At 32.6% G+C, this 23,239-nt stretch overlaps 1 protein-coding gene across 1 annotated transcript in view; it reads right to left on the reverse strand.

Annotated features, from left to right (window-relative positions):
* The window catches only part of LOC139498390 (transmembrane 9 superfamily member 1-like), a 59,563-nt gene that overhangs the window by 20,802 nt on the left and 15,522 nt on the right, over positions 1-23,239 (reverse strand). The window contains exons 4-11 of the mRNA XM_071286777.1: positions 11,390-11,494; positions 10,121-10,239; positions 7,907-8,016; positions 5,451-5,514; positions 3,244-3,315; positions 2,319-2,466; positions 1,455-1,580; positions 471-563 (exon numbers count right to left, since the gene is read on the reverse strand). Of these exons, the coding sequence (XP_071142878.1) occupies positions 471-563; positions 1,455-1,580; positions 2,319-2,466; positions 3,244-3,315; positions 5,451-5,514; positions 7,907-8,016; positions 10,121-10,239; positions 11,390-11,494 (837 nt within the window). The remainder of the gene's footprint in view (positions 1-470; positions 564-1,454; positions 1,581-2,318; positions 2,467-3,243; positions 3,316-5,450; positions 5,515-7,906; positions 8,017-10,120; positions 10,240-11,389; positions 11,495-23,239) is intronic.

Raw genomic sequence — 23,239 nt, forward strand, 5'->3', positions numbered from 1 at the left:
GCATTTTATCAATAACTGATACTTCTGATGGAAATTTAGATGACAGAAATCTACAAATTTTATTATTTTAAAATCACAATCTTCAAAATTTGATTGTTTACAAATTTATTTTTCCGAAATGCAAAAAAAAGTTCTAGGGTCAGTCGGGTTACTGGAACCACACATATATTTTTATTTGGCCTTAGTCAAACATCCTTTGATATTTTTTCCCTCTTTTTTTTCTTTTAACTATCTTATATGATGGTTAATCAAAGAGAAAACTATTTTAAATAAAAAGAGAATTGCACAATCGTAGGTCTGTTTTGAACTTAATTTATTTTAAAGAATTAAAAACTTAAAATTCATCTCAGTGAATATTTTCATGATTTCCTCTTTTTTGTAAAATTTCTAGGCATTCCCTCTTTAATCGTGATTGCATCAACCTCTTGGTTTGTATAGTCATGTAACTGCAGACTGCCATGGTTACTCACCAGCAAATAAACAGGAAGTGAGATTGAGATTCCATACCCAGTTGTCTCCCCCTAAAACTTTGTACATGTTTGCTGCAACATAACCTGCAATGCCTACAAAAAAAATCTCAAGTTATTTACTGAGTATGATATAAAACAATTTTTCTCTCAGAATAACTAGTAATTTTGTGTTTTAAAAAGCAATTGTTTTCAATTTGGGGTATAAAATTCTATGTTATTGGAACACCATAAGGGCTATTCCATTAAAATGTATGTGGGAGGGTAGAAAGGGACTTTCAAAATATGCTTATTGTTAACGGCTGTATGGTGATCTATAGCTGTTAATTTCTGTGTCATTTGATCTTTTGTGGAGAGTTGTCTCATTGGCAACCATACCACATCTTCTTTTTTATATTTACAACCAAAAATTATTGTTAAGAAAATTTTGCATAATGGTAAGAGACACACACTGAAAAAAGGACCATATTCAATAATTAAACTTCCCTTTCTACCTTAGCTTTCACATAGTTTAATGGAATAGCCCTAAAGTACATTATGAAAAAGTTTTTTGTTTCGTCCAGAATGTCTATTGTATTTTAGTATTTTTGAAATAAGGTAAATATTTTCACCTTGAGGTGCAGTGTATGAATCATATCTATTATAAACCCCACAAACCATTCTGATAAAAAAAATGCACTTTGGCATATTGTAACTGAGATTTTGTGAAAAATTGAAATTCAGAAGACAGATAGAAGTTATTGCAAACACAAAAAGTTTTAACAATTTAGGGGGCATGGAAGTCCATGATTTGTAATAGAAAACCATACAAACAGAATATGTTTTATCAATGCAAATATGCTCCATAAGTAGAATGTCATTGGTGTAAGTGATTAAGGAAGAATTTTAAAGTTTAAAACTTTAACCTGTTTTAAGCAGAAAGAAAAACATTCCACCTGTTAAATTTCATTGACAGTTACCCTTCTTCAAACAAAATCTAAGACCTACCTGATGTAAAAGCATACAATATAACTCCTGCTGAGTTGATAGATCCATGATGGTGCACATTAAACATTCCTAATACAGCCATTACCATGATACCAGTGGCTAGTGCTAAAAACTGGCTACCAACCCCTGTAAAAAATATAACATCATTATAAAGACTATTTCTTGATATAGTCTTTAAATCTAATTGTTCTGTGTTAATATTTTTGATTGAGTTAAGCCATTTCAATTGATATTTTATAGTTTGTCTATCTATATTGTGATGTTATACTATTGTTTCAGGTAAGGCTGAAGGTTGGTACCTATTAAAACGTTTAAACCTGCTGCATTTGTTTGCACCGGTCTTAAGTCAGGAACCTGATGCTCAGTGGTTGTTGTTTGTTGATGTGGTTCATAAGTGTTTCTCATTTTTTATATACATTAGACCATTGGTTTTCCTGTTTGAATGGTTTTACACTAGTGATTTATAGAGCCTTAATAGCTTGCTGGTCCGTGTGAGCCAATGTTCTGAATTGAAGATTTTTTACCTATAATGGTTTACTTTTACAAATTTTGACTTGGATGGAGAGTTGGCACTCATACCATAACTTCTTATATCTATTTAGCACATAACTGTAGTTATACTTGAATATGGCTACCAACCGATTTCCTTATATAGCAAATAAAATTTCAAACTATTGTCAAAAAGGAAGTGGATGCACAGCAAAATTTATAATTTTTTTTAAACTCTAAAATTTCAAACTACCAAGAAACAGCCTTTTGTAAGTTAAAAGACTTTTGTATAAAAGAATCAGATTTCACTGCAGATAATTTCCTGCCATTCTATTCTTGACCCAAATGATAGCTATACACAGGACTTTCTCTTACCAAGTATAGCTGTAAAAAGACTTTTAAAAGAAGGGAATCTGAAGACGTCGCTGTGTATAATTTTCCAGCCATTATCTTCTTGATCAATATCATCACTCTCTTCTTCATCCACATTGTATCTGGCAAAATCACTTTTTAATACTCGTGTCTGAAATTTAAAGAAAAAAAAGACTTCTCTTGTGTACTGATTGATAATTTAGTTTTAGATGCATGATTTTTTTTATTAGTTGTTAGTGCTTTCCAACTAGCTGTCAGTAACGGCGAGTACTTTCGGATCCGTATTAAGTGTCTTTTTGTCGTTGTGATGTACATTTCCCGCCAAGTCCACTTGCATTTGTAGTATTTGTATTTTTATCCATTTGATGAGTTAAGCCTTTTTCAACTGATTTTTATCGTTCGTTCTTATATTGTACTGTAACACCACTGTAACCAGATTAGGGGAGGGTTGAGATCCCTTTAAGAAGTGATTACTTTGGCTGTATTTGGCAAAACCTTTCAGAATTCTGGGTCTTCAAGTCCTTCAACTTTGTACTTTATTTGTTCTTTTGAACTTTAGATTCAATCATCACTGAGGAGACTTTGGTAAACGAAACGCACATCTGGCACACAACATTTTCAATCCTGGTATCTATGATGAGTTTAAGGTGGTACCTAACACTACGCAGAGATAACTCTGTAATATCAGCTAAACGTTTTAATTACGTTGTGAAGGCAATATAAAACTTCTCAATGATCAAAATTAGTGTTTGTCAAACTGCTATATAACCAGTGTAATTTTTCTGATAAAACGCTTGGTTCAAATTTTTTGAATTTTTTATATTTTTGTTTAAGGGTCAAAGTAAATACTTTGTAAAAATTTTATGAAAATTAAACGAGCCAAATTAATTTTAGTGAAAGTGTTGGGTACCACCTTAATTACACTTACCAGTATAATGACAACAAAACCAATGAGGAGGAAGACTAGCACCATGGAATTAATAATGGATAACCAGTGAATCTGAAATATATTGCATCAATTACAAAACAAGGAATATACTGCTGATTCAGTTATTTGTGGATACCAATTCTCTTGGATTGTTTGTTTACAGACTTTGGCAAATCATTTCAATCATATAAATAAATTTGAGGGGGCAGGAAAGGGTTGGCCAAATTTAGCAGATGAAAATCACAACACCCTGCTATGCTGTAAAGTGTTTATAATATAAAGGCTAGGGATTGTCTTTAGGGACTCTTAAACATGGTTATTTAAATCAATCAATTACCCGTAAATCACCCACATTGAGCTGTAAATATATAGGCTAGGTCTTGGTGTTAGGAACTCTTAAACATGGTTATGTTGGTCAATCAATTACCCGTAAATCACCCACATTGAGCTGTAAATATATATAGGCTAGGTCTTGGTGTTACGAACTCTTAAACATGCTCATGTAAGTCAATCACTTAAATCACCCACACCTCTTCATCAAAATCAGAAATATATCAGTCAAGAAAATTTGACCTGCCCCCTTATTAGCAAGTTAAAATATACATCTGTCTTATTTGTATTCTATATAATGTATTGTAATAGGGACACCCTGCTGAGCAGTGGTGTATTGATAATATAGATTAGGGTTTGGCATTAGGAACTCTTTAACAAGCTTTGGTACTGTGGATTCGTTTATTTTCGTGGGTACCAATTTTCGAGGATTAAGGAAAACTTGCATGTTCGTGGATTTTTAATTTCATGGTCTTGCCGAAGTCTGTATACAAGCCTATACATAATGTGGTATTCGTTGAACATTTAAATTCGTGGTTCTCCCGTACCCATGAAATCCACGAAAATTGGTATCCAACGAATAATAATGAATCCACAGTATTTCGATCCAGTTAACTACAAATCTCTTTTGGGTAAATCAGAAATATACATCTGTCTGCAAAATGTTGACCTAACCCCATATTAGAAAGTTAAAAAAAATACATCTGTCTAATTTGTATTCTATATGTTTTATAAATTCTGTTTTGTAACTTGAAATATTGAGACACAAAAGACACCTAATGTAGATCAAATTTGCCCAAAAAGTCTATTCCTTTCATGTGTTAACAAGTCCATAAATATTGCGATAATTTCTTTAATAAGTCCAAACATATAGTGATAATTGTCTTCAACAACTATAACTGTAGAATACAACACGTGCCAAACAACATGATTACTACATATTCCATTCAAACCTATTTTAAGATTGTTAGGGTGATAGACTTATCATTGCAAATCAACAACTTTTAAAGTTTTCTATAAATAAAACCCGCCCAAATATTTCAGTTAACAGGCATTTAATGAGTGATGAATCTGAAAATGTATCACACGGTATAGCTGACTTAAATAAACCCTGAAACCAAATTTCAGAAATCCTTGTATTATAATTCCTGAGAAAAATGAGACGTAAATTTTCAACTTGGCTATCTTGAGAAAATGATACAAGTATTCCGTAAAGATGCAAGGAAAAATATTCATGCGACGGACAGACTGAAGGACTGACAGACAGACAGAGGTAAAACAGTAACAACTTTTTTAAAGCGGGATATAATAATTAGTTCTTACTAAAATACACACTTTTTGTCATGTAAGCATACCCATGTTCCTTAATTTGATGGTAAAAGTCACAAAATTTAAGGTTCATTTGTTAAAACATATTTATTTATAGTGGATTTGGAAATAAGTTATTACAACTTATATTAATCCCTTTCCACTTTGGGGATGCAGGTGCTGCCTTGTAGCATTAGCATGCTCTTTTTCATAATCTACAAGGGTGTCTTCTTCTTCTTCCAGTTAAGCGGTCGCAATCAACTGTCTGATTATTCTGCCACTGTGTGTTGCGCATGAGAGTCCAAAGAAAATTTAGTTATATTTACATTTTGTGAAAGTTAAAATCCTATATACAGGTGCTCATTAAAAACAAGTGTTTATGTCTATTTTGTTAGCCGAGCCTTGAAACATTCAAGACTCGGGGCGGTGATAGTGGAAAGTGGTAAGGCATTCCATTCCCGTATTGATTTTGATTTTTGTGTCTTTTAGGTGCAAGAGATATAGCCAACATGGTAGCGTTAAAAATAAAAAATAAACATCTTTTTGTGTATATATGTACAGTACTATACCTCTAATGTTTTTGGGAAGAAGCTGTTATCTCTTACTCTCTTAGCTCTATCATCATAAGCCATGCTGAAAACATATAAAACAAATTATATTTTCCTACCCACGTTTTCAAGAGTTAATTAAGAGAAATTTATAAAGGAAAAAATAATTATCAAACAAAACGTTTTTGTTTATATAAAGTACACACTTTTGTAATAGAAATTCCTCAAAATAATAATTTAAGTCAATACAAAGCCTCCAATCAGCCTGAAACTGAAATGCACATACAACAAACAGCCTATTATATATAAATAAACATAACTGAAATTCAAAGAAGCTAAAACAAATATTGTGGGTTCATCATATTCATTGGATATCAATTTCCGTGGATTTTGTGGGTGCAGGTGAATCATCAAATTAAATGTTCTAACAAATAACACATCTTTTATAGGCTTGTATGCAGACAAACTCAAACTTAATGAAATAAGATATCCATGAACATGTAAGTTTTCTTTAATCCATGACAATTCATACCCATGAAAATAACTGAATCCACAATATTCATGATATACAAAACTTTCATGATCTTTCACAATTTTTTTAATGGACCTTAGAAGAAAACTTCAAATTAGAAACAATAACAACAATACCTTACCTTGCCTTCTGCAGGCTAGGTAAAAAAAAATGAATTTTCAGAAGCAAGTTCAAAACAAGTATAAAATAATTTAACAATCTATTAACATAAAACCAGATGCTCCACAGGGCGCAGCTTTATACGACTGCAGAGTTCGAAACCCTGAACAGTTGGGGCAAGTGTGGACACAACATTCAAGCTTGAAACAGCTCTGAATTTGGATTGTGATTAAATAGTTGACACAACATAGGTTTCTGACACAGAATTAATGTGGTCTAACAACTAAAACTTAAAAACTTAAAAATTTTAAATTGGACATTTACCTATTATGGTCCAATATCCAAAATCTAAATACATGTTTAGATTCAGCATATCAAAAAACCCAAAGAATTCAATTTTTGATAAAAATTAAACTAAGTTTAATTTTGGACCCTTTGAACCTTAATGTAGACCAATTTGAAAACAGGACCAAAAAATAAGAATCTACATACACAGTTAGATTAGGCATATCAAAGAACCCCAATTATTCAAGTTTTGATGAAATCAAACAAAGTTTAACTTTGGGCCCCCTTAATCCTAAACTGTTGGGAACAAAACTTCCAAAATCAATCCCAACCTTCCTTTTATGGACATAAACCTTGTTTTTAATTTCATAGATTTTTTACTTATACTAAAGTTATGGTGCGAAACCAAGAAAAAAAATGCTTATTTTTGCCCTTTTTTGGCCCCTAATTCCTACACTATTGGGACCAAAACTCCCAAAATCAATTCCAACCTTCCTTTTGTTGTCATAAACCTTGTTTTTAAATTTCATATATTTCTATTTACTTATACTAAAGTTATGGTGCGTAAACCAAGAACAATGCTTATTTGGGTCCCTTTTTGGCCTTTAATTCCTTAACTTTTTGGACCAAAACTCCCAAAATCAATCCCAAGCTTCCTTTTGTGTTCATAAACCTTGTGTTTAAATTTCATAGATTTCTATTTACCTATACTAAAGTTATGGTGCGAAAAACCAAGAAAAACGCTCATTTGGGCCCTTTTTTAGCCCCTAATTCCTAAACTTTTATGTTTCTTAAATCACTCTGTAATGTTTATGTCATGTTGTATCTACTGTTATGCTCTTAATGGGCCCTTTAATTTTAAAAAATAAAAATATTGTATTGTATTGTATTGTATTGTAAACTGCTGGGACCAAAACTCCCAACCTTTCTTTTGTGGTCATAAACCTTGTGTTTAAATTTCATAGATTTCTATTTACTTAAACTAAAGTTATAGTGCGAAAACCAATGTGTCTTCGGACGAGGACGATGGTGTGGAAAAGAGTGTATCATCCAAACGAAAGTTTGAATTGTGTGAAAAGTTTTGGAAAACAAAAGAAATCAGTGATATCAAAATAGGTTACTTTTCTGAAGAAAAAAAATGGAGAATGTGTCTATGAGTGAAAGTGATGCCACCCAACTACAAATTAAATAATTGACCTGTGTTAGACAAAACTAAAGTTAAAGAATGGACATAAAAATCTGAGAAATTTTTATGTTTATAAAGGGGCTTAACTTATGAACAGTAAAAGTGGCACACCCAAATCGAACTTGATCATAGTTTTGAGGTAATAAGCATTGTGAATAAGTTTCATAACATTTGGTTGAGGCAGACTAAAGTTGGAGATTGGAAACTAATTTGGGATATAGGAACATACTCACAGACAGACATGGGTAACACTTATTGATCCCTGTAGCAGTGGGGCATACAAATATATTTTGTCATGTGATTTTTTTGTTGTTGAAATAACAAATTAATTCTGTTTTGTTTGTTGTAGAATACGCATGTTAAACAAGTATTTACTTTGTTTTCATCCATTTTACACTGTAGGTGAAGACGACTTCATAAGGGGCAGTAACTCCATCCAGACTAACAGGTGCTTGTTCTTTGGTTGTGACGTTGGCATATATAACCTAAGGAAATAAACAACAAAACTTTTAAAGCAAAATTTAACAAGAATGTGTTTATAATACATGGACATCTAACTCCCACTATCATTTTTATGTTCAGTGGAAAGTGAAATTGGGGTCAAAATTCTAATAAAGCATTTAAATTAGAAATAACATGTCATAGGGAACATATGTACCACGTTTCAAGTTGATTGGACATCAACTTCATAAAAAAACTACTAGTACCTTGACCAAAAACTTAAACCTGAAGCAAGATAGACAGAAGGAGGTATGAACGAATGCACAGACTGAAAAACATAAATTTTCTTTCAAAGCAACTTATAACGTAATTCTTATTACTTATGTGTAAATCATTAAACGATCTGATGCCTTGTGTAGGCATAGGTAACGGTTTGGATATGTTTGAAAACCCTGCCATCATTTGTTTTGATGGGTCCATAAATTGCCTGCAAATTTTCTAGATTAATACAGTTAACAATATAAAAAGAAAAAGAAAACTTCAGAAAAACTCTATGGAAAGTACAAAAGGACCTAATGTATCTTTTATATCAAGAGGATGTAAAAGTTTGAATCTAATTTTAAAATTGAGAACGGGAATCGGAGAATATGTCAAAGAGACAACAACCCGACCATACAGCAGACAACAGCAGAAGGCCACCAATGGGTCTTCAATTCATCTTGAAACTCCCGCACCCGCAGGAGTCCTTCAGCCAATTTTGTATGGATTTGATTGAGTAGATGTGTGTGCTTATATAACATTTTAACTCTTTAAATACTTTTTTTGAAGTTTTTAATTCATGTCATGGAGGAATGCAAGTTATAAAGGCACATAACTGAAGAACGGTAAAATTGACACTACTCAAATTTGTACTTGATCTGAGTTTTGTGGTAATAAGTATTGTGTACAAGTCTCATAACATTTGGTTGAGGCTAATTTTATACATCACCCAATTTCAAACTAGATCTGTAATATGGGATAACAAGCATTGAGTTGAAGTTTCATAACATTTATTTGAGGCAAACTAAAGTAAGAGAACGAAACGAAAAAATTCAGCAATTTTTCCAAATGTGAAGGGCATATTTACTCTAGAACGATTGTAGTGAAACCACCAAAATTCAAACTTGATTTGTGTTTTGTGGTAATAAGCATTGTATATAAGTGTCATATTATTTGGTTGAGGCAAACTTAAGTTAAAGAACCATCTTTCGCATGTACAGATGGCCTGACGTACGTTCAGATGGACAAGGATACACCTTAGTTAATGTCCCCTCTGCTACAGCAGGGGCATAAAAAGTTATGCAGCCTGCAGGTGTGATTTCTTTACATTTGATGTGACAATATGTGCAAAATGAATCACAAAAGAAGATTCTCAAATCAATGATCAAATTCCAATAATATGGTTCCAAGCCAAGATGTTGCTTATATTGGTTGTGAAAGTGGTTAAATTGACATTTATGTTTGGGGGGTCCGCTAGGGGCCCCTCTTGGTACAGGATTTTCTTCCTGTGTTAAAAATCCATTGGTGGCTTTTAGCTGTTTTCTGCTCTTTGATCATGTTGTTGTCTCTTTGACACATTCCCCATTTCCATTTTCCATTCTCAATTTTATGGTTTATCAAAAAAATTCCCCATTTCCATTTTCCATTCTCAATTTTATGGTTTATCAAAAAAATTCCCCATTTCCATTTTCCATTCTCAATTTTATGGTTTATCAAAAAACAGCATACCTTTGTCTCACTTTTTGACTCTGACAAGGCGAGACAGTAAATAGATCCACAGTAGTTATGAAAGATGTCTAATGAGCATGCTCTAACAAAATATAACCATATGAAAAATTACTCCTGGTTTCAACTTTAACTTGCATGTATTGGTTATGAAGTGGTCAAATAAACATTGTCAATCAAAATATAACAGCAAAAATCACCACTTGAAGTGGTCAAATAAACATTGTCCATCAAAATATAACAGCAAAAATCACCACTTGAAGTGGTCAAATAAACATTGTCCATCAAAATATAACAGCAAAAATCACCACTTGAAGTGCTTGTAACCAATGATTATTCCTAATTATGCGACCATTTAAGAACTATATTTATATGAACACAAACCTGATTTCCATTGTATTCTATGTTGAAGTTGAGATGTGCCCACAGAAAGACTTTATGGTTATGAGGCAGAAAACCTCCTTCCTCTAAATGTCCAATAAAACCTCTAACTGGTATCTCATCTAAAAAGAAATAAAAAACCCTCAAATTTCAGCCCTAAATCAAATAAATTTAATCACTAATTGTGATTTTTAAACATAAATGTAGTTTATTGTAAAACAGAATTCTAACATTGGTACTTTGTGTCTTAAATCCTTTCTTTAGATGTTGTTTGTATGTATTGTTTTGATCTGATTTAATATTTGAGCTTTTTCAACTGATCCTTATAGTATTGGTCTTATGTTGTGCCTTCAGGGGCAAGGGGATGGTTGAGCTCTTACAAACATTTATAAAACTGCCAAATTATGTATGTACCTTTCCAAAGTCAGGAGTCTATAAACGTATTTACATTTTTGGTATTTAGCTGAACCTAGCCACCGAATGACCTTAAATCTACTCCAAATCACCTTTTGACGTCAAGCAACAATCACTTTTAAATTGTGACGTCAAATAATTTAAATTATGATGTCAAAGTTTACGGGAACCTGTGTGATTTTACGTAATGGCGGACAAATTTGCATACAAGTGTAAATACGTCTATTAATCAGTGAATGTCTTTTTCTCATCCTTATTGCTCTAAATTTATCATGTCCTTTTATAGCTTCCATCATGTTGCAGAAGGTCAAATCAAACCGGCCCCCAATGTCCGATATTTTGGAAATCAAAGTTTTTTTTAATATAATTGTTGAATAGATGAGGAAGTATTAATACACATACAGAATTGGATTCCAAAATATTTAAAATCTGATCAAAATCCAGATCCTTTTCTTTCTGACCATTTGCTGTCTGAGGTATATGACAAGACTCTGTCTACTGTCTGGTCTTTTAGAGATACTTAGGTTTTGTTGTTATGATACACACGGTCAAAAGTTGACAAAATATTTCATGAATATCATAGGCGGATCCAGGGATGGGGGGCCCTTTTGTGGGAAAGATTTGGTTGATTATATAGGGAATCATTGAAGCATGACTGGAGCGGGGCCTACCTTAGGTCAGTCAGCAGCCCCCCCCCCCCCCCTTAGGAAAAGTTCTGGATCCGCCACTGATTATTTAATTAATTTGATAGCCTAAGACTGTATTTTGATCATCTTTTGAAAATTAATGATTATGTTATTACTTTGACACCCCCATAAGGGGCCTTCGTTTTTAGAAATAGAAACTAATCTAGTGTACCTATAACAAATTCAAAGTAATAGAGATCCTCAATAGCATCCCGTAATAATTGTAAATCTTGTTCTGTAAATGTCACCTTACACAATTCTTTCTTATCCGAATCACCTGAAAATACAAAAAAACATATCCTGTTAAATCAATTAAACAATGTATTAAACACCTGCAGATATGGCTGCGGAACCATAGCTCTTAGGGCCTAAAATATTTTTTTACTATTTGCGGACCAGTCTATGGTACCTTAGGAACTAACAAATCCACATAAGGGTGCCAGTCAAATACAAAGCAGATTTTATATTTAATATATTATTAATTTTTTCTTGTTCTGAATAACGTTATGCATTTAATTGAACCTGTTGATCAGTGGTTGTCGTTTGTTGATGTGGTTCATAAGTGTTTCTCATTTCTCACAGATTAGACTGTTGGTTTTCCTATTTGAATGGTTACTTTTATGCTAGTCATTTTATAGCTTGCTGTTTTTGGTGTGAGCCAAGGCTCCATGTTTTAAGGCCATACTGTGACCTTTAATGGTATACTGTTTACAAATTGTTACTTGGATGGAGAGTTGTCTCATGCATTGGCACCAGATAATTCCTAGTTTTATATTAGTATCATATTAATTTTCTGGTTCTATATGTGCATGTTAATAAATGTATTTACACTTTTGGTATTTAGCTGTATTTTGCCTCTGAATGACCTTAGATCTACTCCGAATCACCTTTGACGTCAAGCAACAATTACTTTTTATTTGTGACGCCAAATGTTTTGAATTATGATGTTAAAGTTTACGGGAACCTGTGTGATTTTGCGTAATGGAGGACAAATTTGCATACAAGTGTAAATACGTCTATTTGCTACTGGATGTAAAGCACCGCCATCATCCATCAATTGGGACCCCAAACTACTGTCAACCTAAACTATAACCTGATATTGGAAAGATTGAAAAAGGGACTCCTAGACTGCAAAACATAATGCTGTGAACTTACATAAGCAGAGCATTATTAAAATTTGCAGGAAGCTGCTGCACTGTTTTAAATGGCGAGCAAATGACCAACCTTAAAGTGTGTATAACTTCTATTTTAATGCATCAATATATCAAAGATTTGTATAACCTAAATTTCTTCAGAAATTCTTTTGATGCATAGTTTCCGTGTTTGAAATACCATAATACTTTTCTTTGAACAGAGTAGGTAAAAAAACTGTCAAATTTTAAACATTTGACGTAAGTAAGACACTTTCTAAATCACCTGACTTCATCAGCAGCATGTTAATGTGACCCTGCATTAATTGTTTCAAATGGTGAGCAAAGGACCTACCAAAGTGTGAACGTAACTTCCATGTTAATGCATCAATATTTCATAGATTTTATACCGGTAACCTTATCTTCAACTTGATGTGGAATTTCAGTGTAAAAATTACAATTAATGCTTTTGTTTGCACAGAGGAGGTATAAAAACTGTTAGATTTTTCTTTTATCAGTTTGAATGTACTTGTTGTTATTTACTAAATATTTAATCACACTGAAACTGCTATTTTGTCAGTTTATACTTGAAGTAACCTTTAAATGTTTTTATCCTGCAATTCCGTGTTCTAGCATTTACGTAAATTAACAACAAAGCAGATTATCGCTTTGCTGTAATTGAATCCTATATGTTTATCTCTTTAGGCTCCTCCTACTGCCGGACTACTTTTGTGTTTTACATATTGTTCTTAGGTGACCTTATATTAGGATTTGTATATTACATTTCCAAAATCTATTGCCAGACCTAACAAGAAATTGTTGATTTTACATTTCAGTTGGTTTTATATATAATTTCTTTACGGTAGCAAACTATATAAACAGCTGCGCCATGAGCGCATGATACGCCCGACGTTTTGTGTGGAAGTTTTATGCAATAATCATAAATAGTTTCTGAGGAAGTTTTAAGCAATAACCATTTATTGTTTTTGAGACACGGCAGGACATGTGAAACCCCCAGCCCCCCCCCCCCCCCCCCCCCACCCTGTTTTTTTTTTTTACAAATATCACTAAAATAAAATTTTGAATCAAACCAAAAAGTATACAGATCTTTAAATTAGTATAACAAAGAAGTGTGTACAGTTTCAAGCAATAATCATAAATTGTTTTTGAGATACGGCGCGACATGTAAAAAAAACCCTCCCCTTTTTTTACAAAATACTCAATAACTCAAAAATAAAATTTTGAGTCATCACCAAAAAGTATACAGATCTTTAGATTAATATAACAAAGAAGTGTGTAAAGTTTTAAGCAATAATCATAAATCGTTTTTGAGATACGGCACGACATGTAAAAAAAACCTCCCCCTTTTTTACAAAATACTCAATAACTCAAAAATGAAATTTTGAATCATCACCAAAAAGTATACAGATCTTTAGATTAATATAACAAAAAAGTGTGTAAAGTTTTAAGCAATAATCATAAATTGTTTTTGAGATACGACGCGACATGTAAAAAACCCTCCCCTTTTTAACAAAATACTCAAAAACTCAAAAATGAAATTTTGAATCATCACCAAAAAGTATACAGATATTAAGATTAATATAAATAAAAAGTGTGTAAAGTTTTAAGCAATAATCAAGAAACGTTTTTGAGATACGGTGCGACATGTGAAAAAAAACACACCCCTGTTTTAGTAACAAAGTGCCGTAACTCAAAAAGTTAAAATCTTATTTTCACCAAAAAGTATACAGATCATTTGACCATCATAAGAAACAATTATATATTAAGTTTCATGAAATTTGGATAAGTCGTTCTAAAGTTATGGTGCGACATGTTTACGCCGGACAGACGGACGGACGGACACCGGACATTTGTATACCATAATACGTCCCGTCAAAATTTTGACGGGCGTATAAAAATAATCTGTAGATGCTCCTTCTTGATCTTGAAGATTTTTTGTCCAAGTTTCATAAAACAGTCCATAATATTCACAAATTTATCATCTCAAAAAATTAAATCCAAGGCTCTCTGTAAAAAACCTAAGTCTATCTATCAGCAAAAAAGTAAATTAACAAAAATAATGAACGACAAGGGAAGTCCCTTCTTAATTGGTAAAATAACAGGTATCAAACAAATGGAAAATATCTATCATATTCCTAACAGGGTGCACTTACAGGCATTTCCTTATAAACAGAATGGTGGATTAACACTGGTTGTATAGTTAGCCTCTCACTTGTTTGACAGTCTAAAATACTCAAAATTAGAAAAAACAGAATGTGTCCATTGTTCAAGGATTCCTCATGCCCACAATCATTTTCTATGTGCAGTGGACCGTGGCATTAGGGTCAAAACTTTAATTTGGCATTAAAAGTAGAAAGATCATACGGTAGAACATGTGTACTATTAGTTTCAAATTGATTGGAATTCAACTTCCAACCAGATGCTCCGCAGGGTGCAGCTTTATACGACCGCAGAGGTCGAACCCTGAACACTTGGGGCAAGTATAAACACAACATTCAAGCTGGATTCTGCTCTGAATTTGGATTGTGATTAAATAGTTGACACAGCATAGGTTTCATAGGTTTCTGACATAGAATGAATGTGGTTTAATGAACTTAAATTTTTTTTTGCTTTTGAGCAATTCACTTTGCTGTTGACTAATTATCCTCTCAAAAAAAAGCTTGAAGAAATTTCCATTTATTTCAGAAATATGAAAAATTGAACCCCACCCCCCCCTTCCCCCTGGTTTTTCATCTCCCCCTTTCCCTTATTCCAAAAATGATCTCAATTCAAAGGACTAGGTCCAGTAAGGGCCGATTTTGGCCTCAAATTTCAAGTTCATCTGACGAAAGATTTTAGACACTTTTTAAACACTTAAGTGTCTATTTTAGCTGATTCAATAAGTATATGTAAACGATTTTCACTGATTTACTCATTAAAAATGCCCCGATTCTAGCTTAAATATGAAAAATCTATAAAATATGCCAAAAATTGTCACTTTTCAGATGGTCTTTGTCAAAAATGAAAGTGGTCGCATCCGTGTTCATCCTCAACCTTTATATATGTTATGTATTATCATCAAATACAACTTACATTTCAATATTTAGAATGAACACGAATGCGGCCACTTACATTTAAGACGGAAACCGTCTAAAATATAACTACAAGCCTAAAATTGTGAAAATTTCAGTAATTTAGCATGACTTAATGATGCTTGCATATCATATAAAGTCATAAAGGGACATAACTTTAGAAGGGTAACAAGAGTGCACACACTGAAATGTCTCGCCTTCTATACTAATCATTGAAACACTGTAATTACCGAATCTTTTCATAATAAGTAGGTGAGCACTTGAAAATTCATTTCAGTTTCACCTGCTATAGACTAGCTAATATAAGTAAAATTCATTCACAAACTGACAACAGAAGCTGCATGGTGCCTTCGATAAATAACAACATGTATATTGTTAACTGAAAAAACAACAGTACAAATACATTCCTGGTGCAAATAAAAATATTAACACACATAATTGTGTTAATAAATATGCTATTAATAAATTCATTGATTGAAGTTCATAAATGTGATCTACCATGTATACTGAACATACATTCTAAAAGAAAATTTGTATGTCGTCAACATTAAAATTTGTGGTTCCATTGACAAAATCCATGAAAATTAGAATCTAACAAATATAAATAATGAATCGGCACGTAATTGTCAAAAAGAGTGGATTAAAACACTTCTGATTCTGTACATTTATGTATGTAACCATGGTAACACGATTTGACAATGTTGCTCTGATTTACACTTGCTTTCAAGATTTGATGATATAAACTGTATAAATATAAGACATCTACAGTAGTCAGCACTTTTTGTGCTGACATGAATTGTCATTGATATCATATGGTTATATTTATAAATTTACTGTCTACAAATTTTTGAATTTTTTGAAATACTAAGGCTTTTCTACCTCATGGCATAGTTTACCTTAGCTGTATTTGGCAAAACTTTTAGGAATTTTGGTCCGCAATGCTCTTCAACTTTGTACTTTATTTGGCATTTTTAACTTTTTGGGATTCGAGTGTCACTGATGAGTCTTTTGTAGACGAAACGTTCGTCTGGCGTATATACTAAATTTAGTCCTGGTATATACGATGAGTTTATCTACAAGTTCACAACAGTGTGAAAATATGTGTCCATGCAACCAGCAGCATGCATTACATTCATGTTATAGAATAAACTTGTAGGCAAACAGAACAAAATACCTAAAACTAGAGGCTCTAAAGAGCCTGTGTCGCTCACCTTGGTCTATGTGCAAATTAAACAAAGGACACAAATGGTTTCATGACAAAATTGTATTTTGGTGATGGTGATGTGTTTGAAGTTCTTACTTTACTGAACGATTTTGCTTCTTACAATTATATCTATAATGAACTTTGCCCATTAGTAACAGAGAACTATATTTGGTAAAAATTTACATATATTTACCAAATTAATGAAAATTGTTAAAAATTGACTATAAAGGGCAATAACTCCTTAAGGGGTCAATTGACCATTTAGGTCATGTTGACTTATTTGTAGATCTTACTTTGCTGAACATTATTGCTGTTTACAGTTTATCGCTATCTATAATAGTATTCAAGATAACCAAAAACGGCAAAATTTCTTTAAAAATTACCAATTGGAGGGCAGCAACCCAACAACCAGTTGTCCAATTCATCTGAAAAATTCAGGGCAGATAGGTATTGACTTGATTAACAATTTAACTTCTTGTCAGATTTGCTCTAGATGCTTTGAATTCATAGTTATAAGCCAAAAACTGCATTTTACCCCTATGTTCTATTTTTAGCCGTGGCGGCCATCTTGATTGAATGGCCAGGTCATCGGACACATTTTTCAAACTAGATACCCCAAAGATGATTGTGGCCTAGTAGTTTCAGTGGAGATTTTGTAAAAGATTACTTAGATTTATGAAAAATGGTTAAAGATTGACTATAAAGGGCAATAACTCCTAAAGGGGTCAACTGACCATTTTGGTCATGTTGACTTATTTGTAGATCTTACTTTGCTGAACATTATTGCTGTTTACAATTTATCTCTATCTATAATAATATTCAAGATAATAACCAAAAACAGCAAAATTTCCTCAAAATTACCAATTCAGGGGCAGCAACCCAACAACCGATTGACCGATTCATCTGAAAATTTCAGGGCAGATAGATCTTGACCTGATAAACATTTTTATCCCGTGTCAGATTTCCTCAAAATGCTTTGGTTTTTGAGTTATAAGCCAAAAACTGCATTTTACCCCTATGTTCTATTTTTAGCGGTGGCGGCCATCTTGGTTGGTTGACCAGGTCACGCCACACATTTTTTAAACTAGATACCCCAAAGATGATTGTGGCCAAGTTTGGATTAATTTGGCCCAGTAGTTTCAGAGGAGAAGATTTTTGTAAAAGATTAATTTAATTTATGAAAAATGGTTAAAATTGACTATAAAGGGCAATAACTCCTAAACGGGTCAACTGACCATTTTGGTCATGTGACTTATTTGTAGATCTTACTTTGATGAACATTATTGCTGTTTACAGTTTATCTCTATCTATAATAATATTCAAGATAATAACCAAAAACAGCAAAATTTCCTCAAAATTACCAATTCAGGGGCAGCAACCCAACAACCGATTGACTGATTCATCTGAAAATTTCAGGGCAGATAGATCTTGACCTGATAAACATTTTTATCCCGTCAGATTTCATCAAAATGCTTTGGTTTTTGAGTTATAAGCCAAAAACTGCATTTTACCCCTTTGTTCTATTTTTAGCCGTGGCGGCCATCTTGGTTGGTTGACCAGGTCACACCACACATTTTTTAAACTAGATACCCCAAAGATGATTGTGGCCAAGTTTGGATTAATTTGGCCCAGTAGTTTCAGAGGAGAAGATTTTTGTAAAAGATACTTTAATTAACGAAAAATGGTTAAAAATTGACTATAAAGGGCAATAACTCCTAAACGGGTCAACTGACCATTTTGGTCATGTTGACTTATTTGTAGATCTTACTTTGATGAACATTATTGCTGTTTACAGTTTATCTCTATCTATAATAATATTCAAGATAATAACCAAAAACAGCAAAATTTCCTCAAAATTACCAATTCAGGGGCAGCAACCCAACAACCGATTGACCGATTCATCTGAAAATTTCAGGGCAGATAGATCTTGACCTGATAAACATTTTTACCCCATGTCAGATTTGCTCTAAATGCTTTGGTTTTTGAGTTATAAGCCAAAAACTGCATTTTACCCCTATGTTCTATTTTTAGCCGTGGCGGCCATCTTGGTTGGTTGACCGGGTCACGCCACACATTTTTTAAACTAGATACCCCAATGATGATTGTGGCTAAGTTTGGTTTGATTTGGCCCAGTAGTTTCAGAGGAGAAGATTTTTGTAAAAGTTAACGACGACGGACGACGACAACGACGACGGACGACAGACGACGACGGACGACGGACGCCAAGTGATGAGAAAAGCTCACTTGGCCCTTCGGGCCAGGTGAGCTAAAAAACCATTGACAGCACAACTAGCACAGCTTCAGTCTATATTAACTTTGGTCTCACATATTTGCCTTTAATATGTTAAAAAAAATATATATATATAGAAAGAAAACAGTACACTTAAAATCTAATTTCAAAGCAAATATATCATCATTTTTGCTTAACAGTTTTTGAATGAAAATACCAAAATGTCTTAAAATTTCTTGAAGTTTAAAGATAGAAATAGTTTAAACACCATAATATCTAAGTTTTCAAATTAATAAAGCTAATTATACATTGTATGGGTTTAATGATACAATATCAATGAAAAACAATGCAATGTTTAAGTTATTGTTTTCCATGATAATGAAAAGAGATTTTCAACATGCAAACTAGGTGTAAATTCAATGTATTCCTATCTTCTTGTTCAATTAAAAAATCGGTGAAGCCCAGTATGACAGGAGTTGATCTCTCACGTCAGATGACATTTGTATAATCTCTAATCTCTTTCAATTTGCATTTTTTCTGATAATTCTTTGCAATCTGATTTCAAGATGATAAAAACAAAAGCCAGGCTTAACGTCAAAGATGAGGGAATCACCGCTGATTAAATAATAGGAAAAGTAATATGTTGATTTCTAACACGACATGATGACACGGAAACCTAAAGGATTTGACAACGAACCTAAAAGTACCAAATGCTGTTTCGTGTTAGTTAGTAAACTTTTAAAATTTAGTTTGCTAATTTCTTGAAGTGCAATTTATAACAGATAAGAAATAATCATATTAATTTCATATCTTGTTTTGATTAAAAAATACATAATTTTTGTACTTAATAAAATGATCAAAATTTAAGGTAAAATTACATGTTTTAGTTTTAATATGACACAGATATCCAGTACTGGTTGTATCCAGGGTTGGCAAAGTATGACCCACCCGGGAATTCCCGGGCGGGAAAACCCGGGTTTTCCCGGGCTGGGCAATACTCCCAAAAATGGGTAATAGTGGGCATTACTGGGCAATATGATTTTTTAAGCTTATTTTAACACAAAATAGAAAAGACTTGTTATAGTTTCATAGTATAACAGCTAAATATATACTTTTTATACAGATAACCATTGACAGTCATTTCTAGAAAATTCAATTTCATTCTCTTCTCTATTAATTTTATATGTAGGCAGAATACAAGATTTGCACATTTAAAGATACCTTTTAATTACCAAGTATTGTTTCAATAGTCCAAACTTTGAAAAAATGCATTTTATTGCAGTGTTTAAGTGAATTGTTAATTTTAATTGTTATACATTCATATTGCTAAATAAACACCCTACAGGGTCATGCCATTAACACTTATAAAATTGAAAGGACTGATTATTGTTACATAAACAAATCTATGTTCTAATCTGAATAATTACTTATTAATTAGTGACAGTACATATACATTATCTAAATGTGATGTTTCTTTAATACATGTAATTGTTAATTCTTAATAGGAGCTATATTCATCTGAAAAAAAATGATTTATTTGCTTTCTATTTACAGTTTGCCAATCTAGACAAATGCTAAACAAACAAAATAGGGTATAAATATCTTATTAAATGTATTGCATTTGTGTTTATCACTGAATTCTCTTTAAAATTCAGACAAATATTTTATATTACCCAGTATTGCCCAGTATTACCCACTAAAACCCAGTAAAACCCGGGTTTTCCCAGTATTTCCCACTGGGCTGGGCAATACTCATAAAACCCGGGTTTTTGCCAACCCTGGTTGTATCGTATCACATATACTTGGCCTTTTATTCCTGCTCATTGTCGACAACCATGCTGCTGTAAGCTTGACTTGTTTTCTATCTTTTTCTAAGTTATTGTTTCATAATAAAAAAATATAAACCCCTTTTTTTCGATTTTTTTAGGCAGGCTTCTTATTAACATTGTGTCCATCAACTTTTGTACAACCCCATTAAATAACAAAAAGAAGCATTCGATCCCTATTTTTATACTTAAAAACAAGGAATATATTAATCTCGTTATATCCCAATTTTGTATGTTTTCCTTCGAACTTGGTTGCTGTCTCATAGACTAAACTACAATAACTCATAAGCATTTTGGTTGATGTAATAAATAAAAAAGCTGTCCCAAACCATTGTTGACTTCATTACATAAGGTGTGGGCATTTGCAATTTTCCCCCTATTTGTTATCTTTTTTGCCCATAATTCTTTCTGCAAAACCCCATCAAAACTTCTTAAATTAATGATTATCATTCGAATACACTGGTCAACTTAATTATTTAAGTTTTACAAGAAAAGAGTGGCCAAAGATGTCTGAGTATTTTTGACATTGTCAAAAACCTCCATGAAACTGTATAGCAGTTTTTTTTTTTAATTTGAACAATAATATTTAAGTGGATTAAATGTGACTTTCGAAATGATAATACTGTATAGAAGTTTTTTTTTTTAATTTGAACAATAATATTTCAGTGGATTAAATGTGACTTTCAAAATGATAATACTTCCTTTACTGAAGAAAATAAAAATATTTTGCATTAATGTAAAACAACTTTTAAAAGGTCAATAATTTCAGAGTTGTTTCCTCCTCTGCACTTTTCTGTCAAAACAAAATGAATTATAAGACAATGACCTAATAAGGCGTCATCTGAAAATTAGACAGGGCTTAAAACTTCTTTCTTATCTCCTGCAGAGAAGAAGAAAAATTACAGCTTTTTGTACTGAATTTTATGAGATAAGGAGATTAACAACTCGTTAGAAGATAATCGGGAATTTGCAGTACGATAGCGATTAAGTTCCGTAAGAAGCTTTGCATGTTTCAACAGATCAACTCGGTGATTGAACACACTGCACTTAGAAGCAGCTGATGAGACGTGGTAATCATCCCTGGTTAAATCCTCTCTCCAGTTGCTTAAAAAAGACGTGAAAAAAACGCGTCTTCGAAAGGTTTCTGACTTAATCTCATTGATTCCGGAATTACAGAAGAGTAATATCAAACTATTAAACAGACATTAAATCGTCAATTTCATTTCATATTTATTTTGATTAAATAGAATCATAAATTTTTGAGTTACAATAAATTTTGACACTAATCTAATTAGGAATGAATCTTGATACCTTATCCTGTCATTGGAAGCTTAAACATCATGCAACATGGTTCTGTAGGATCATGAGGATATTTGTTACAGACATAAATGAATGATATAATGCTATTATAAAACAGGAGTTGCACGAATATGTGTCCATTGAACACTAACAATGAACAATTGATGCCCTGTTCCTGGTCAAAATCTTTATTTGGTACATGTAGTGTTAATCAAGCAACACTGTTCCGTATAGGATATTTTTTACAGACGTAAAATAATGAATGATATAATGCTATTTTAAAACAGGAGTTACAAGAATATGTGTCTGTTAGACTCCCAACCCCTTTTCTGTTAAAACCTTCATTTGGCAGTCTTTTAAAACAGGAGTAGCAAAAATATTTGTCAATTGAACATCCATGTCCTGTTCTAGGTCAACACCTTTATTAGGCACTGTGATCTCCAATATTTTCAATATAAATAAGGGTAACAAGAATATATTTCATTAAACACCAAATAAACCATTTTGCTTTATTAGTCCAATCACTCATGAAGGACATTAAGGATTTTTTTTTATTCGTTTTCAATTTTAATATAGTGTCAATTCAGAAACTTTGTGGGCTCTTATATATTATTTGGATTGAAAAAGAATATACAAAACCACAAGCTTTATCATTACAATTTCATGAAAAGCTTTAATATGTAAATGGTGCAAATATCAATATGTACAGCTGTGGATCCAGGGGGAGGCCAGTTCCTGGAGTTGGAGCCCCCTTTTTTATGGGGGAAGAAGACCAATGCATTTGAATGGTGACATATAGTTGGAACCCCCCTGTATGCTGGGTTGGGAACCCTCCTTTTAAAAATAGCTAGATCTGCCACGTATGAGGGTCTTGATAGAGTTTACTGAATAGACAAATAGACTAATTGACTATGAAGATCAAATGATATGTGTACATCTAAAAATTATTCCATACACCAAGTATAGATGATCTGCTGCTTATATTATCGGAGATACCATTACCACAAAACTTAAACCTTGATAAATGGTCCATGAAATAAGGAGAAAGTCAAGTGAAACTTGCATTTCAGACACGCATCCCTCGCAAGATGCTTTGAGATTCATATAATGAAAGTCAGAGCTTAATTGACACATGACAAAAAAACTTTTCAGTTTTTAGGCAGTTATTGAACCATGAAAATGAGTTCAAGGATAATATGTTGGGTAGATGAGGAGTTAAAATGGTGAAAAGATATTGAAAG

The sequence above is a fragment of the Mytilus edulis genome, chromosome 12 (assembly GCF_963676685.1).
Source record: "Mytilus edulis chromosome 12, xbMytEdul2.2, whole genome shotgun sequence".
In the NCBI taxonomy this organism is placed as follows: domain Eukaryota; kingdom Metazoa; phylum Mollusca; class Bivalvia; order Mytilida; family Mytilidae; genus Mytilus; species Mytilus edulis.